Genomic DNA, 17011 nt, shown 5'->3' with positions numbered 1-17011 from the left:
CCAAGAACGCGCCTTCAATAAGGCACGCATCCTTCTGTGTTCCAACAGTGTTTTAGCCATTTTTGACCCAGGTAAAAAGCTAGTTCTTACATGTGATGTGTCAGCGTACGGGGTCGGGTGCGTTTTACAGCATGTCAATGATGCGGGTAAATTACAACCCATTGCTTATGCCTCCAGGTCACTTTCGCGAGCGGAGCGCAGGTACGGTATGGTTGAGAAGGAGGCGCTCGCGTGCGTGTACGGTGTCAAAAAGATGCACCAATACCTTTTCGGGGCCAAGTTCGCGTTAGAACCCGACCACAAACCCCTCACGTCCCTGCTATCCGAGTGCAAGGCAATAAACGCCAACGCCTTGGTGCGCATTCAACAGTGGGCACTCATAATGGCGTCTTACGACTACACAATAAGGCACAGACCAGGCACAGACAACGCGCTTAGCAGGCTACCCCTGGCGACCACAGAAGGGTCCGACGAGCAGGACTGTGAGATGGTCATGGCAATCAATGCCTTTGAATCCACAGGTTCGCCCATGACGGCTCGCCAAATCAGAGCCTGGACGACCAGCGACCCCACATTATCTTTAGTCAAAAGATGTGTTTTAACTGGTGACTGGGCAGAGGCTCGCGATGCCTGCCCCGAGGAGATCAAACCTTTCCATAGGCGCATGCATGAACTATCACTACAGGCAGACTGCCTGATGTGGGGCAGCCGAGTTGTTATGCCCTTGCGAGGCAGAGAGGCATTTGTCCGGGAGCTCCACCGCGAGCACCCAGGGATCGTCCTTATGAAGGCCATAGCCAGATCCCACGTCTGGTGGCCTGGCACTGATGCGGACTTGGAGCCCTGCGTCCGGCGGTGCACCATTTGTGCCCAACTCAGTAATGCCCCAGGGAGGCCCCCCTAAGCCTCTGGCCCTGGCCCACTAAACCGTGGTCGCGGGTGCATGTAGACTATGCGGGCCCATTCATGGGCAAAATGTTCCTCGTAGTCGTCGATGCATTTTCAAAGTGGATCAAGTGCAGCATTTTAAACTCGAGCACCACCTCCACCACTGTGGAGAGCCTTAGAACCATGTTTGCAACGCACGGAATTCCTGACATATTGGTCAGTGATAATGGTCCGTGCTTCACCAGCGCAGAATTTCAAGATTTTATAGTTGACCACGGCATAAATCACGTTAATACGGCACCGTTCAAGCCAGCCTCCAATGGCCAGGCAGAGCGAGCAGTGTAAATCATTAAACAAGGCATGCTAAAAATCTAAGGTCCCACGCTGCAGAGCCGCCTGTCGCAACTGCTGCTGGCATACAGATCTCGTCCGCATTCGTTGACTGGGGTTCCCCCCGCGCAACTATTGATGAAATGGACCTTAAAGACTCGGCTCTCGTTAATCCTCCCAGACATGCATGAAATTGTTGAGGCAAAGCGCCAGAAGCTAACTGAGTACCATGACCGAAATTCGAGGGGGAGGTGGAATGCGATAGGAGACAAAATGTTTGTGCTAAACTATGGCAGGGGTCCCAAATGGCTTGCAGGGACAGTAACAGGCAAGGAAGGAAACAGGCTACTGGTTGTACAAATGGACAATGGCCAAACCTGCCGAAGGCATGTAGACCAAGTAAAAAGTAGATTAATCAACAACACTGCAGAACCAGAGGCAGACTACAATGTGGAACTCACGCCACACCTGGTGGACAGACAGAGGAAACAACCTGAGGAAAGGGCAGTCTCAACAGACAGCCCAGGCGAGATACCAGCAATCATACTGAACGAAACAGACAGCCCAGGCGAGATACCAGCAATCACACCGAAAGAAAAACAGGCACCAAGGCAACCAACTGAACCACAACTAAGACGCTCCACGCGAGAGCGTAGACCACATGAGAGACTGAATCTATAAAGACAATAAGACCTTGGGGGAGGTTGATGTCATCTATCTCACACTACTGTATATAACTGTATCTTACCATGCTATATATGACTGTAACTAGATATGACCTGTAACCACAAGCATACTTTACCACCACGAGTGCACTTGCAGGAGACACTGCATACCTGTTCCACAAAGGTATATAAAGGCAGGTCTCAGGCAAGTGAGGCACAGGAGAGCTATGAAATAAAGGTGCAGGTCGAGAGTGACCTTGACTTCAGCATGTGCCTCGTGTACTACAGCGTAAGGACTTTACAGTTTCTATGAGATCCCTTCTCATCCTTCTAAACTCCAGTGAATACAAGCCCAGTCGATCCAGTCTCTCCTCATATGTCAGTCTTGCCATCTCGGGAATCAGTCTGGTGAACCTTCGCTGCACTCCCTCAATAGCAAGAACGTCCTTCCTCAGATTAGGAGACCAAAACTGAACACAATATTCCAGGTGAGGCCTCATCAAGGCCCTGTACAACTGCAGTAAGACATCCTTGCTCCGATACTCAAATCCCCTAGCTATGAAGGCCAACATACCATTTGCCTTCGTGGGATATATGGAACATTCTTTGTTCCAGTCCTACTCAGGTCCCTTCCTTCACTTCTTTTTCATGTACATTGATGACTGTATCGGTGCCGTTTCCTGCTCTTGCCCTGAACTAGCAAATTTCATTCACTTTGCTTCAAATTTCCATCCTTCCCTCGACTTCACATGGTCCATTTTTGACTCCAGCCCACTTTCAACGTATCATCATGCCCAAACGAACAGGTATAGAAAATAAAAATAAATCGGTAATAAAAACAGAAAATGTTTGAAATACTCAGCAGGACGAGAGCAGGTACTGTAGAGAGGATGATCAAACTGACCACAGCACTGTGGTACAGGGGGCCATTCAACTGGGGGGGGGGGGAATAGAATGATACGTTGAAGTGGTAGAGGACAGTATCATTAGGTGGATAGATACTGTTCTCTGCAGCCAAGAGCGTTTGTCCCGAAGGCTGTGTTGCCTGCCCGATGCCAGGGTAAAAGATTTCTCCTTTGGGCTGGAGAGGAACTTGGAGTGGGAGGGGGAAGATCCAGTTGTCATGGTCCATGTGGGTTCCAACGACATAGATAGGACAAACAAAGAGGTTCTGCTGAGGGATTATGAGCAGCTAGAGGCCAAATTAAAAAGCAGAACCACAGAGGTAATAATCTCTGGATTATTACCCGAGCCACGAGCAAATTTGCATCGGGTAAATGAGATCAGAGATGAACACGTGGCTCAAAGACTGGTGTGGGAGAAATGGGTTTTGGTTCATGGGACACTGGCACCAGTACTGGGGTAAGAGGGAGGTGTTCCATTGGGATGGGCTCCACTTAGTGCTGGGGCTAGGGTCCTGGCCAATCGAATAACTAGGGCTGTAGAGAGGGCTTTAAACTAAGGGACTAATTATTTGTACTGCACTTTTTTTGACAGACAGGCGTCTGTCCAGCCCTGGACCCCACCCCCTGCCAGACAAGAGGTTATTGCACAAGATAAAAGTTCACAGGGTTGGGGGTAATATATTAGCATGGATAGAGTATTGGCTAACTAACAGAAAACAGAGTCGGGATAAATGGGTCATTTTCTGCTTGGCAAACAGTGACTAGTGGGTGCCGCAGGGATCAGTGCTGGGGCCTCAACTATTTACAATCTATATTAATGACTTGGAAGAAGGGACTGAGTGTAATGGAGCCAAGTTTACTGATGATACAAAGATGGGTGGGAAAACAAATTGTGAGGAGGACACAAGAAATCTGCAAAGGGATACAGACAGGCTAAGTGAGTGGGCAAAAATTTGGCAGATGGAATATAATGTGGGAAAATGTGAGGTTATCCACTTTGGCAGAAAAAATAGAAAGCAAATTATAATTTAAATGGAGCAAAATTGCAAAATGCTGCAGTCGAGGGACCTGGGGGTCCCTTGTACATGAAACACAAAAAGTTAGTATGCAGGTTCAGCAAGTAATCAGGAAGGCAAATGCAATGTTGCAAGGGGGATAGAGTATAAAAGCAGAGAAGTCCTGCTAAAGCTGTACAGAGTATTGGTGAGGCCACACCTAAAGTACTGCGTACAGTTTTGGTCTCCATATTTAAGGAAGGATATATTTGCATTGGAGGCTGTTCAGAGAAGGTTCAATAGGTTGATTGAGATGAGGGGGTTGACTTATGAAGACAGGTTGAGTAGGTTGAGCCTATACTCATTGGTGTCCAGGAGAATGAGATAAGATAATGAGGGGGCTCAACAAGGTGGATGCAGAGAGGATATTTCCACTCATAGGGGAAACTACAACTAGGGGGCATAGTCTCAGAATAAGGGGTCATCCTTTTAAAACTGAGATGAGGAGGCATTTCTTCTCTCAAAGGTTCCAAATCTGTGGAATTCTCTGTCCCAGAGAGCTGTGGAGGCTGGGTCATTGAATATATTTAAGGCGGAGACAAACAGATTTTAAGCGATAAGGGAATCAAGGGTTATGGGGAGCGGGCAGGGAAGTGAAGCTGAGTCCATGATCGGATCAGCCATGATCGTATTAAATGGCGGAGCAGACTCGAGGGGCCAGGTGACCTACTCCTGCTCCTATTTCTTATCCTCTGCCATGTCCACCACCTCCAGAGTGATCCTACCACCAAACACATCTTCCGAAGGGATCGTTCCCTCCACGACACCCAGGTCCACTCCTCAATCAATATCACCACCCCTTTCCACGACACCTTCTTGTGCAAGCACAGGACATAAGAACATAAGAATTAGGAACAGGAGTAGGCCATCTAGCCCCTCGAGCCTGCTCCGCCATTCAACAAGATCAAGGCTGATCTGGCAGTGGACTCAGCTCCACTTACCCGCCTGCTCCCCGTAACCCTTAATTCCCTTATTGGTTAAAAATCTATCTATCTGTGAGTTGAATACATTCAATGAGCTAGCCTCAACTGCTTCCTTGGGCAGAGAATTCCACAGATTCACAACCCTCTGGGAGAAGAAATTCCTTCTCAACTCGGTTTTAAATTGGCTCCCCCGTATTTTGAGACTGTGCCCCCTAGTTCGAGTCTCCCCGACCAGTGGAAACAACCTCTCTGCCTCTATCTTGTCTATCCCTTTCATTATTTTAAATGTTTCTATAAGATCACCCCTCATCCTTCTGAACTCCAACGATTAAAGACCAAGTCTACTCAATCTATCATCATAAGGTAACCCCCTCATCTCCGGAATCAGCCTAGTGAATCTTCTCTGTACCCACTCCAAAGCTAGTATATCCTTCCTTAAGTAAGGATAAGGGGGTTGACTTATGAAGACAGGTTAAGTAGTTTGGGCCTATACTCATTGGTGTCCAGGAGAATGAGATAAGATAATGAGGGGGCTCAACAAGGTGGATGCAGAGAGGATATTTCCACTCATAGGGGTAGCGATTGTCTCAAGGTCCTCCCTTCCCACATTCCTGTGACCAGCAATTTTTGGCATGGTTTTTGTGTCTTCCACTGTGAAGACCGAAGCAAAATAATTGTTTAAGGTCTCAGCCATTTTCACATTTCCCATTATTAAATTCCCCTTCTCATCTTCTAAGGGACCAACATTTACTTTAGTCACTCTTTTCCGTTTTATATATCTGTAAAAGCTTTTACTATCTGTTTTTATGTTTTGCGCAAGTTTACTTTCGTAATCTATCTTTCCTTTCTTTATTGCTTTCTTAGTCATTCTTTGCTGTCGTTTAAAATTTTCCCAATCTTCTAGTTTCCCACTAACCTTGGCCACCTTATACGCATTGGTTTTTAATTTGATACTCTCTTTTATTTCCTTGGTTATCCACGGCTGGTTATCCCTTCTCTTACCGCCCTTCTTTTTCACTGGAATATATTTTTGTTGAGCACTATGAAAGAGCTCCTTAAAAGTCCTCCACTGTTCCTCAATTGTGCCACCGTTTAGTCTGTGTTTCCAGTCTACTTTAGCCAACTCTGCCCTCATCCCACTGTAGTCCCCTTTGTTTAAGACACTACGCTCGTTTGAGACACTACTTCCTCACCCTCAATCTGTATTACAAATTCAACCATACTGTGATCACTCATTCCGAGAGGATCTTTTACTAGGAGATCGTTTATTTTTCCTGTCTCATTACACAGGACCAGATCCAAGATCGCTTGCTCCCTTGTAGGTTCTGTAACATACTGTTCTAAGAAACAATCCCGTATGCATTCTATGAATTCCTCAAGGCTACCCCGTACGATTTGATTTGACCAATCGATATGTTGGTTAAAATCCCCCATGATTACTGCCGTTCCTTTTTCACATGCCTCAATTATTCCCTTGATTATTGCCCGCCCCACTGTGAAGTTATTATTTGGGGGCCTATAAACTACGACCACCAGTGACTTTTTCCCCTTACTATCTCTAATCTCCACCCACAATGATTCAACATTTTGTTCATTAGAGCCAATATCGTCTCTCACAACTGCCCTGATATCTTCCTTTATTAACAGAGCTACCCCATCTCCTTTCCCTTCTAGTCTATCTTTCCGAATTGTCAGATACCCCTGTATGTTTAATTCCCAGTCTTGGCCACCCTGCAACCACGTTTCTATAATGGCCACCAAATCATACCCATTTGTAATGATTTGTGCCGTCAACTCATTTATTTTATTTCGAATGCTGCGTGCGTTTTAATACTAGTTTTTAAACCATGATTTTTAGTTTTGATCCCTCCTGCAGCCCCTTTATATTCATACATATTGTCCCTTCCTATCACCTTGTGGTTTACACTTACCCCAGTGCTACTCTGCTCTGTTGCCTCCTGCCTTTTGCATTCTTTCTTGGGATCCTGTTCATCTGAGCTCTCACCCATTCTAACTAGCTCAGAGCCCTCTCCTGTGTTCTGAATACTCCTTGCATTGAGGCACCGAGCTTTCATGCTTGCCTTTTTATTACACTTTGACCTTTTAGAATTTTGCTGTACAGTGGCCCTTTTTGTTTTTTGCCTTGGGTTTCTCTGCCCTCCATTTTTACTCATCTCCTTTCTGTCTTTTGCTTTTGTCTCTTTTTTGTTTCCCTCTGTCTCCTTGCATTGGTTCCCATCCCCCTGCCATATTAGTTTAACTCCTCCCCAACAGCAGTAGCAAACACTCGCCCTAGGACATTGGTTCCGGTCCTGCCTAGGTGCAGACCGTCCGGTTTGTACTGGTCCCACCTCCCCCAGAACAGGTTCCAATGCCCCAGGAATTTGAATCCCTCCCTGCTGCACCACTGCTCAAGCCACGTATTCATCTGAGCTATCCTGCGATTTCTACTCTGACTAGCACGTGGCACTGGTAGCAATCCCGAGATTACTACCTTTGCGGTCCTACGTTTTAATTTAGCTCCTAGCTCCTTAAATTCGTCTCGTAGGACCTCATCCCTTTTTTTACCTATATCGTTGGTACTAATGTGCACCACGACAACTGGCTGTTCACCCTCCCTTTTCAGAATGTCCTGCACCCGCTCCGAGACATCCTTGACCCTTGCACCAGGGAGGCAACATACTATCCTGGAGTCTCGGTTGCGGCCGCAGAAACGCCTATCTATTCCCCTTACAATCGAATCCCCTATCACTATCGCTCTACCACTGTTTTTCTTGCCCTCCTGTGCAGCAGAGCCAGCCACGGTGCCAGGGTGCCAACATGCAACACCTGCCCTTTTACGTCCTCCCTTCTCACTGTCCAGGACCCTAAACACTCCTTCCAGCGATTTACTTGCATATCTTTCAAATTAGTATACTGTATTCGGTGTTCATGATGCGGTCTCCTCTACATTGGGGAGACCATACGCAGATTGGGTGACCGCTTCGCTAAACACCTCCGTTCAGTCCGTAAATGTGACTCTGAGCTTCCGGTCAGCTGTCACTTTAATTCCCCGCTCCACTCCCACTCCGACTTCGGCTTCTTACACTGTTCCAACAAAGTTCAAGGAACAGCACCTTATATTTCAGTTAGGCACTTTACAGCCTTCCGGACTCAACATTGAATTCAACAATTTCAAATCATAACCTCTGCGCTCATTTTTTCAGACATCAGCTGCTAATGATTTTGCTATTCCGACTTACACCACTTCTGAGCCTATCTTGTATTTCATTGCTTGTCCCATTACCATCTCCTTTTGCCTCACATCATCATCCCTTTTGTCTTTTAATCTATCCTACCTTCCACCCTATTGCAGACCCTCCCTTGTTCTTCCCGCCCCTCCCCCTGCTGCTGCACTTGCTTAAAATCTGTTATAACCAATTTTTCCCAGTTCTGACAAAAGGTCATCGACCTGAGACAATTAAGTCTGTTTCTCTCTCCACAGGTGCTGCTTTTTCTGTTTGTATTTCAGATTTCCAGGGCAGCGGGCGGTCGTTCAACCTGACTGCCTGCCTCTCTTCCGCTCTTACATCCGGTCCAGGGTGTCCTTGGAGATGGAGCACGCGGTGTCCACCGGTACGCTCGCGGCCTTCCGCGAGAGGTGGGCACCGGAGGGACTGGAGTGCATCATCACGCCCGGCAACCAAATTTTAATTTGATTTTACGTTTTTAAGTTTAATTTGTTTTAATTGCCGGTGCTTTTTAGTGTCCCCCTTCCCTTTTATAGGGGGCACTGGGGAAAATTGTGATTTTAGTGCCCAAAAAAAAAACCAAAAAAAGGAAAACACAAAAAAAAAAGGGGGAAAAAAAAAGGGCCTTGTAAATGTCTGGAGTGTCACCCAGGTCGGGTGGCACCGTTTAATGTTTTTTTTGTTTTGCAGATGAACTCCAAAAAGAGTTTCAGATTTCCAGCATCCACAGTATTTTGCTTTTGTATTAGTGGTAATCGCCTCCCGAGAGGACACTTGCGGTTATGTTTTTTTGTGCTGGTGACATTGAATTACCCCAGTGCCATTCTCTCTGGCCCAGTTCAAAATAGATCCAGTGCTGTACGCGGTTCAGTAAGTGTTGGGCAATCGATCTTGCACAGAGCATGCGTCTTCTCAGAGGCAAAATCACTTGTGGCTGTTCCGGTTTGGTGCGTTGTGACAGGGTTGACTTTTAGTTACAGTGCCTTGGAGGGAGAACAATGAGCGAGCCTCAGCTGAACATTGTGTATGAAGGGATGTTATGGCCCGCTCATGTCCACTCGGAAGAAAGCGTGAGGTACGCCCGGGAGGAATTCCAGGTCCGGGACGACGATGTTTTCATTGTCACTTACCCCAAATCAGGTGGGTCTCTGGGTCCGGGGCGAAACGGACATTTGCAGAGCTACTCATGATTCGACTGAAATGGTATTATTTCCAATAAGCGATCGTTAACGGCATAAATGTGCCCCATTTTTTTTTTCCGTTTATCGGTTTCGGTACAATTCTGAAGCGCAAACTCTAAATAAAACCTTTTTGGGGCAGTCGCGTTGCTGACAAGTCGCGAAAACCCGGTAAAGTTTTGCGGCGAATTGTGAGAGAGAAAGGGAAGCAAAGGACACATTGCGCGGACTTTCTCCGCTTTCCTGCTGTTTGAATACTTGTACCTTTGGCCCGGCACTAATTGCAGCCTGTTTTATTCATTATACTACAATTTCAGGCTGGAGTTATTGCCGGAGATTCTTCTTTGGGCTTATTTCAGCTTTCCCTTTCCAGACTTTGCCGCTCCCGCGAGAAAACGGCTGCATTTTGCTTGACCCACTTTATAGCAGAGTTGAGATACAGTTTAATCAAATGTTGAAAGCCTACCCTGTTTTAATTGAAAAGTTAGATTCATGGGACGCCCTATCTAGAGTTGCACGACCTCCCGGTTATGATGAGCTGTTTGCTTTGATTTATTTGAATATTGCAGCAATTTTGTTGACTAATCTGGTTAGGATTTGGAATGCACTAACTGAAAGGTTGGTGGAAGCAGACTCAATTGGTGGCTTTCAAAGGGGAATTGGATAAGTACCTGAAGGAAAACTAATTGCGGTAGAGTGGGAGGAGCTGACGTGTTCTTGCAGCAAGCCGGCACCGGCTGGACGGGCGGAATGACCTCCTTCAGTGCTGTAACCATTCAATGATTCTATGGTAAGTTACTCAAACTGGCTTGTACCTGTACATCCAGTGACTCTCGCCCGCTGTTGGTGCAGAGTCCAAAGGTCTATAATGCAAAACCCACTTGTTTTTTTTTTCTTCATCCCCTCCCCCTCCCCCAACATTCCCATATTTGCTCTTACCTCTGAAGGGATATTTTCAAGCTGAGGTATCCATAGAAGCATTGAAAGAGGCCATTTGGCCCATCGTGTCTGTGCCAGTTCTCTGAAAGAGCTACCAATTAGTCCCACGCTCCTGCTCTGTCCCCATAGCCTTGAATTTTTTTCATTTTTTTCATTTTTTAAGTATATACCCAATTCCCGTTTGAAAGTTACTTTTGAATCTGCTTCCATCACCCTTTCAGGCAGTGCATTACAGATCTTAATCACTTGCTGTGTAAAAAAGATTTTCTTACCTCACCTTTGGTTCTTTAGCTTAAATCTGTGTCCTCTGGTTTTTGACCCTTCTGCCAATCGGAACAGTATATCTATCTCTACTCTGTCCAGTCCCCTCATGATTTTGAACACCTCTATCAAATTTTCTCTCAATCTTCTCTGCTCCAAGAAGAACAGCCCCAGTTTCTCCAGTCTATCAATGTAACTGAAGTCCCTCATTCCCGGAGTCATTCTCGTAAATCTTTGCTGCACCCTCTCTAAGGCCTTCACATCCTTCCTAAAGTGCGGTGCCCAGAATTGGACACAATACTCCAATTAGGGCCAGACCAGTGTTTTATACAGGTTCTTCATCATTTTCACACTTTTGTACTCTTATACCTCTATTTATGAAGCCCAGGATCCCACAATCCTTTTTAACTGCTTTCTCAATCTGCCCTGCCACCTTTAACGATTTATACACACATACCCACAGGTCTCTCTGTTCATGCACCCCCTGCAGGAATGTACCCTTTAGTTTATATGTGTTCTCATTCTACCAAAATGCATCTCTTCACACTTTTCTGCGTTAAATTTCATCTGCCTCGTGTCCGCCCATTTCACAAACCGGTCTGTCTTCCTGAAGTTTATCACTCTCCTCACTGTTCACTATTAACTTCCAAGTTTTGTCTCATCTGCAAATTTTGAATTTGTGCCCTGTACACCCATGTCCAGGTCATTAATATATATCAGGAAAAGCAGTGGTTCTAGAACCAACCCCTGGGGAACACCACTGTATATCTTCCTCCAGTCTGAAAAACAACTGTTCACCACTACTCTCTGTTTCCTGTCACTGAGCCAATCCCGTATCCAGGCTGCCACTATCCCTTTTATTCCATGGGCTTCAACTTTGCTGGCAAGCCTATTATGTGGCACTTTGTTGAATGCCTTTTGGAAATCCATGTACACCACGTCAACCGTATCACCCTCATCAACCCTCTCTGTTGCCTCATCAAAAAACTCGATCAAGTTAGTTAAACACGATTTGCCTTCAACAAATCCGTGCTGGCTTTCCTTAATTAATCTACACTTGTCCAAGTGATGGTTAACTTTGTCCCTGATTATTGTTTCTAAGAGCTTCCCCACTCCCGAGGTTAAACTGACCGGCCTGTAGTTGCTAGGTTTATCTTTACAACCTTTTTTGAACAATAGTGTAACATTTGCAGTTCTCCAGTCCTCTGGCATTACCCCCGTATCTATGGAGGATTGGAATATTATGGCTAGTACCTCTGCGATTTCCAGCCTCAATTCCCTCAGGATGCATCCCATCCACTCCTGGTGATTTATCCACTTTAAGTACAGCCAGCCTTTCTAACACTTCTTTAGCAATTTTTTACTCGAGTGTCTCCAATACCATTGCATAAGGGATGAGGTCCTACAGGAAGAATCTAGGGAGCTAGGAATAAAATTAAAGGGTAGGACCTGAAAGGTAGTAATCTCCGGGTTACTCCCGGTGCCACGTGCTAGTGAGTACAAGAATAGAAGGATAGAGACATTGAACACGTGGCTGGAAAATTGGTGTAGGAGGGAGGGTTTTAAATTCTTGAGGCATTGGGACCGCTTCTGGGGGAGATGGGACTTGTACGAATCGGACAGGTTGCACCTCAACAGCGCCGGGACCAATATCCTCGCGGGGAGTTTTGCTAGTGCTGTTGGGGAGAGTTTAAACTAGCTTGGCAGGGGGATGGGAACCTGAGAACGAATTCAAAAGGGAAGGAAGTAAAGCAGAAGTTGGATAGCAAAAACTTAGAAAGGGAATCTGTAAGACAGAGGAAGCAGGTATGTAGTAAGCAAGGAGGTCTTCCTGTGCTGAATGGTATATACTTTAATGCAAGGAGTATAGCGAGTAAGGCGGATGAGCTAAGAGCACAGGTATTCACTTGGGAGTATGACATTATAGCCATTACAGAAACATGGCTGAAAGAGGGGCAGGTTTGGCAGATTAATATTCCTGGCGACAGGATTTTTAGACAAAATAGAAAGGGGGGTAAAAGGGCGGGGGGGGGGGAATGGGGTGTTGCGGTACTAATTAAAGAAACTGTTACAGCGGTGAGGGGGGATGATATGTTAGTGGGATCATTAACTGGGGCCATATGGGTCGAATTGAAAAATAAAAAAGGGGCGATCACACTGCTGGGAGTGTATTATAGACCCCCAAACAGTGGAAGGGAGATAGAGGAGCAAATATGTCGGCAAATAGCTGTGAAGTCTAAAAACCGTAGGGGACTTTAACTATCCAAATATTGATCGGGACAAATTTAGTGTGAAGGGTATAGAGAAATTCTTGAAATGCATTCAAGAGAACTTTTTTAGTCAGTATGTAGCAAGCCCAACACGAGAGGGGGCGGTCTTGGATTTAGTTTTGGGGAATGAAGCTGGGCGGGTTGAAGGGGCACTAGTGGGAGAGCACTTGGGTACCAGTGACCATAATTCAGTCAGATTCAAGTTGGTTATGGATAAGGACAAGAATGGGCCTGGAATAAAAATTCCGAATTGGGGAAAAGCTAATTTTGCTAAGTTAAGGAGTGATTTGGCCATAGTGGACTAGAAGCAGCTACTTTTGGGTAAATCGGTGTCGGAACAGTGGGAGGCATTCAAGGAGGAGATCCGAAAGGTTCAGGCCAAACATGTGCCCTCAAAGAAAAAAGCTGGGAAAAATAATTCTAGAGCCCCCTGGATGTCTAGGGACTTACAGGGGAGGATTAAGAAAAAAGAGACTCTTAGGTCACATATCAACGGCTAAATATTTTAGAATCTTTAGAGGAATATAGAAAAATAAGAGGTAAAATTAAAAAGGATATTAGGAATGCTAAGAGAGAGCACGAGAAATTCTTGGCAGTAAAATTAGGAAAACCCTAAGATGTAAATATATTAAGAGTAAGAGGGTAACTAAAGAAAGGGTAGGGTCTATTAGATACCATGAGGGTAATCTTTGTGAGGAGGCGGAAGATGTTGGTAGGGTTCTTAACGAATACTTTGCATCTATTTTCACAAAGGAAAGAGGTAATGCAGATACTGCTATCGAGGAGGAGTGTGATATTCTGGATGAAATAAATATAGTGAGAGAGGAAGTATTAAGGGATTTAGTAGCTTTGAAAGTAGGTAAGTCCCCAGACCTGGATGAAATGCATCCCAGGTTGTTGAGCGAAGCAAAGGAGGAAAGAGCAGAGGCCTTGACCATCATTTTCCAGTCCCCTTTGGATCTGGGCATGGTGCCGGAGGATTGGAGGACTGCCAATGTAGTACCATTGTTTAAGAAGGATAAAAGGGATAGGCCGAGTAATTACAAGGCCTGTCAGCCTAACGTCAGTGGTGGGAAAACTATTGGAAAAATCCTGAAAGGATAAATCTGCATTTGGATAGGCAAGGATTAATTAGGGACAGTCAGCACAGATTTATTAAGGGAAGATCGTGTTTGACTAACCTGATTGAATTTTTTGAGGAGGTAACCAAGAGGGTCGATGAGGGTAGTGCGTACGATGTAGTATATATGGACTTTAGCAAGGCTTTTGATAAGGTCCCGCATGGTAGACTGGTCATGAAGGTTAAAGCCCATGGGAGCCAGGGCAAAGTGGCAAGTTGGATCCAAAATTGGCTTGGAGGTAGGAAGCAAAGGGTAATGATTGATTGATGTTTTTGTGATTGGAAGGATGTTTCCAGTGGGGTTCCGCAGGGCTCAGTACTGGGTCCCTTGCTTTTTGAGGTATATATCAACGATTTAGATTTGAATACCGGGAGTATGATTAAGAAGTTTGCTGACGACACTAAAATTGGCTGTGTGGTTGATAATGAAGAGGAAGGTCATGGGCTGCAGGAGAATATCAATCTACTGGTCAGGTGGGCAGAGCAGTGGCAAATGGAATTTAATTCAGAGAAGTGTGAGGTGATGCACTTTGGGAGGGCTAATAACGAAAGGGTATACACATTAAGCGGTAGGCCACTTAATAGTGTAGATGAACAAAAGGACCTTGGAGTGCTTGTCCACAGATCCCTGAAAGTAGCAGGCCAGGTGGATAAGGTGGTGAAGAAGGCATACGGAATGCTTGCCTTTATTGGCCAAGGCATAGAATATAAGAGCAGGGAGGTTATGCTTAAATTGTATAATACTTTGGTTAGGCCACAGCTGGAGTACTGCATGCAGTTCTGGTCGCCATCTTATAGGAAGGACATGATTGCACAGGAGATTTACTAGGATACTGCCTGGAATGGAGAATCTTAGTTATGAGGACAGATTGCTTAGGCTGGGTTTGTTCTCATTGGAACAGAGGAGGTTGAGAGGAGACCTCATCGAGGTGTACAAAATATTGACAAAGTGGATAGTAAGGGTGTATTTCCATTGGTGGAGGGGGCTATTATGAGGGGGCATAGTTTTAAGGTGGTTGGTGGAAAGTTTAGAGGGGATTTGAGGGGGGGCTTCTTTACACAGAGGGTTGTGGGGATCTGGAACTCACTGCCTGGAAGAGTGGTGGATGCAGAAATCCTCACCACTTTTAAGAGATGGTTGGATGGGCACTTAAAGTGCAGTAACCTGCAGGGTTACGGACCTAGAGCTGGTAATTGGGATTAGACTGGATGACCTTTTGTTGGCCAGCGCAGATATAATGGTAAGTACTGCAGGGAATAGAATACGGCCAGGGTGATCTCCTGGACTAGTTTCGATCGTCTGGATGGGTCGGAGAGGAATTTTCCCAGATTTTTTCTCCCTAAATTGGCCTGGGTTTTTATCTGGTTTTTGCCTCTCCCAGGAGATTACATGGCTCCAGTTGGGGTGGAATGTAGATGTTTTTAGTATAAGGGGTGTTGCAGTTGTGTGGGGCGGACTGGTTGGGCTGGGTGCTCTTTGCCTTTCCGTCATTGTTAATGGGTTTGTATGTAACCTTTAGGGCTGCTGACCAAGGGCCGTGCGGCTCTTTGTCGGCCGGCGCGGACACGATGGGTCAAAATGGCCGCCTCCTGCGCTGTAAATTTCTATGTTTCTAATACCTCCCCCTTCACTATGTCTCTGGCAGCATCCTCTTCCTTGGTGAAGACAGATGCAATGTACGCGTTTAATACCTCAGCCATACCCTCTGCCTCCATGCATAGGTCACCTTTTTGGTCCCTAATCGGCCCCACCCCTCCTTTTACGGCCTTTTTACTATTTATATGCCCATAGAAGACTTTTGGATTAGCTTTTATGTTGGCTGCCATTCTATTCTCATATCCTCTCTTTGCCCCTCTTATTTTCTTTTGCACGTTTCCTGACCTTTCTATATATACCCTGATTCTCAGATGTATTTGCAACCTGACATCTGTAATGAGCGTTCTTTTTCTGCTTCATCAAATTCTCTATTTGTTTTGTTATCCAGGGAGCCCTGGCTTTGGTTGCCCTAACTTTCCCCTTTGTGAGAATATACCTCGACTCTACCCGAACGCTTTCCTCTTTACATTGTTCCACTACAGTTTTGCCTGCCAATCTATGATTCCAGTTTACCCGGGCCAGATCCATTCTCATCCCACTGAAAACAGCCTTCCCCCAGTTAAACATTTTTACCGTAGATTGCTCCCTGTCCTTTTCCATAGCTAATCTAAACCTCATGGCCACCGTTCCCTAAATGTTCCCCTACTGACACTTGCTCCACTTGAGCTCCCTCATTCCCCACATCCAGCAATGCCTCCTCCCTCGCTGGGCCAGAAATATACTTATCAAGAAAGTTCTCCTGAACACACTTCAGAAATTCTTTCCCCTCTCTGCCCTTTACACTATTATGATCCTAGTCTATATTAGGATAGTTGAAGTCCCCCGTTATTACTACTCTATAATTCTTGCACCTCTCTATAATTTACCTTTAAATTTGCTCCTCCGTATCTTTTAGTGGCCTATAGAATACACCTCATCATCATTACCTCGTAATGTAATGGCACCTCTATTATTTCTTAACTCTACCCTTATAGATTCTGTCCTTGACCCCTCCAGGACATCCTCCCTCTCCAGCACTGTGACATTCTCCTTAACCAATACTGCCACACCACCTCCTATCTTTCCTCCCTATCTGTCCTGAACACCTTTATAACCAGGAATGTTTAATACCCAGTCCTGCCCTTTTTTGAGCCAGGTCTTAGTTATTGCCACAACATCATATTCCCATGCAGCTATTTGTGCCTGCAGCTCACTTACCTTGTTTACTACGCTTTGTGCGTTCACATACATACTGTAAACCTATCTTAGACCATACTGTATTCTCTCTTAGTTGGACCCCACCTAAAACCTACTATTTCTCACTTTAGTGGTCTCTGCCTCTCGCAGTCCTTTGAGCACTTTATTTCCCCTTTCTCCTGTTATATCCTGGTGCCCACTCCCCTGCCAAATTAGTTTAAACTCTACTACAGCACTGACAAACCTCCCTGCCAGGATATTGGTTCCAGCCCTGTTGAGGTGCAACCCATCCAGCCTGGTCCCATCTCCACCGGAACCAGTCCCAATCCCCCATGAATCTGAAGCCCTCCCTCCTGCACAATCTCTCCAGCCATACATTCATCTGCTCTATCTTCCTATTTCTATACTCACTTGCGCGTGGCACCGGGAGTAATCTGGAGATGACTACCTTTTGAGGTTCTGCTTTTTAATCTC

General features: G+C 45.7%; 2 protein-coding genes across 2 annotated transcripts in view; one reads left to right on the top strand and one right to left on the bottom strand.

The window, feature by feature from the left end:
- Window positions 1–17011, bottom strand: part of LOC139226861 (uncharacterized) — a 139550-nt gene that overhangs the window by 102478 nt on the left and 20061 nt on the right. The gene's annotated exons all lie outside the window — the stretch shown is intronic.
- Window positions 8899–17011, top strand: part of LOC139226863 (sulfotransferase 2B1-like) — a 39802-nt gene continuing 31689 nt past the window's right edge. The window contains exon 1 of the mRNA XM_070857957.1: window positions 8899–9136. Coding sequence (XP_070714058.1) covers window positions 8995–9136 — 142 coding nt within the window. The 5' untranslated portion in view covers window positions 8899–8994. The remainder of the gene's footprint in view (window positions 9137–17011) is intronic.

This window comes from Pristiophorus japonicus, chromosome 16 (assembly GCF_044704955.1).
Source record: "Pristiophorus japonicus isolate sPriJap1 chromosome 16, sPriJap1.hap1, whole genome shotgun sequence".
NCBI classification, from domain to species: Eukaryota; Metazoa; Chordata; class Chondrichthyes; family Pristiophoridae; genus Pristiophorus; species Pristiophorus japonicus.
This window is presented reverse-complemented; position numbering and strand designations above follow the sequence as displayed.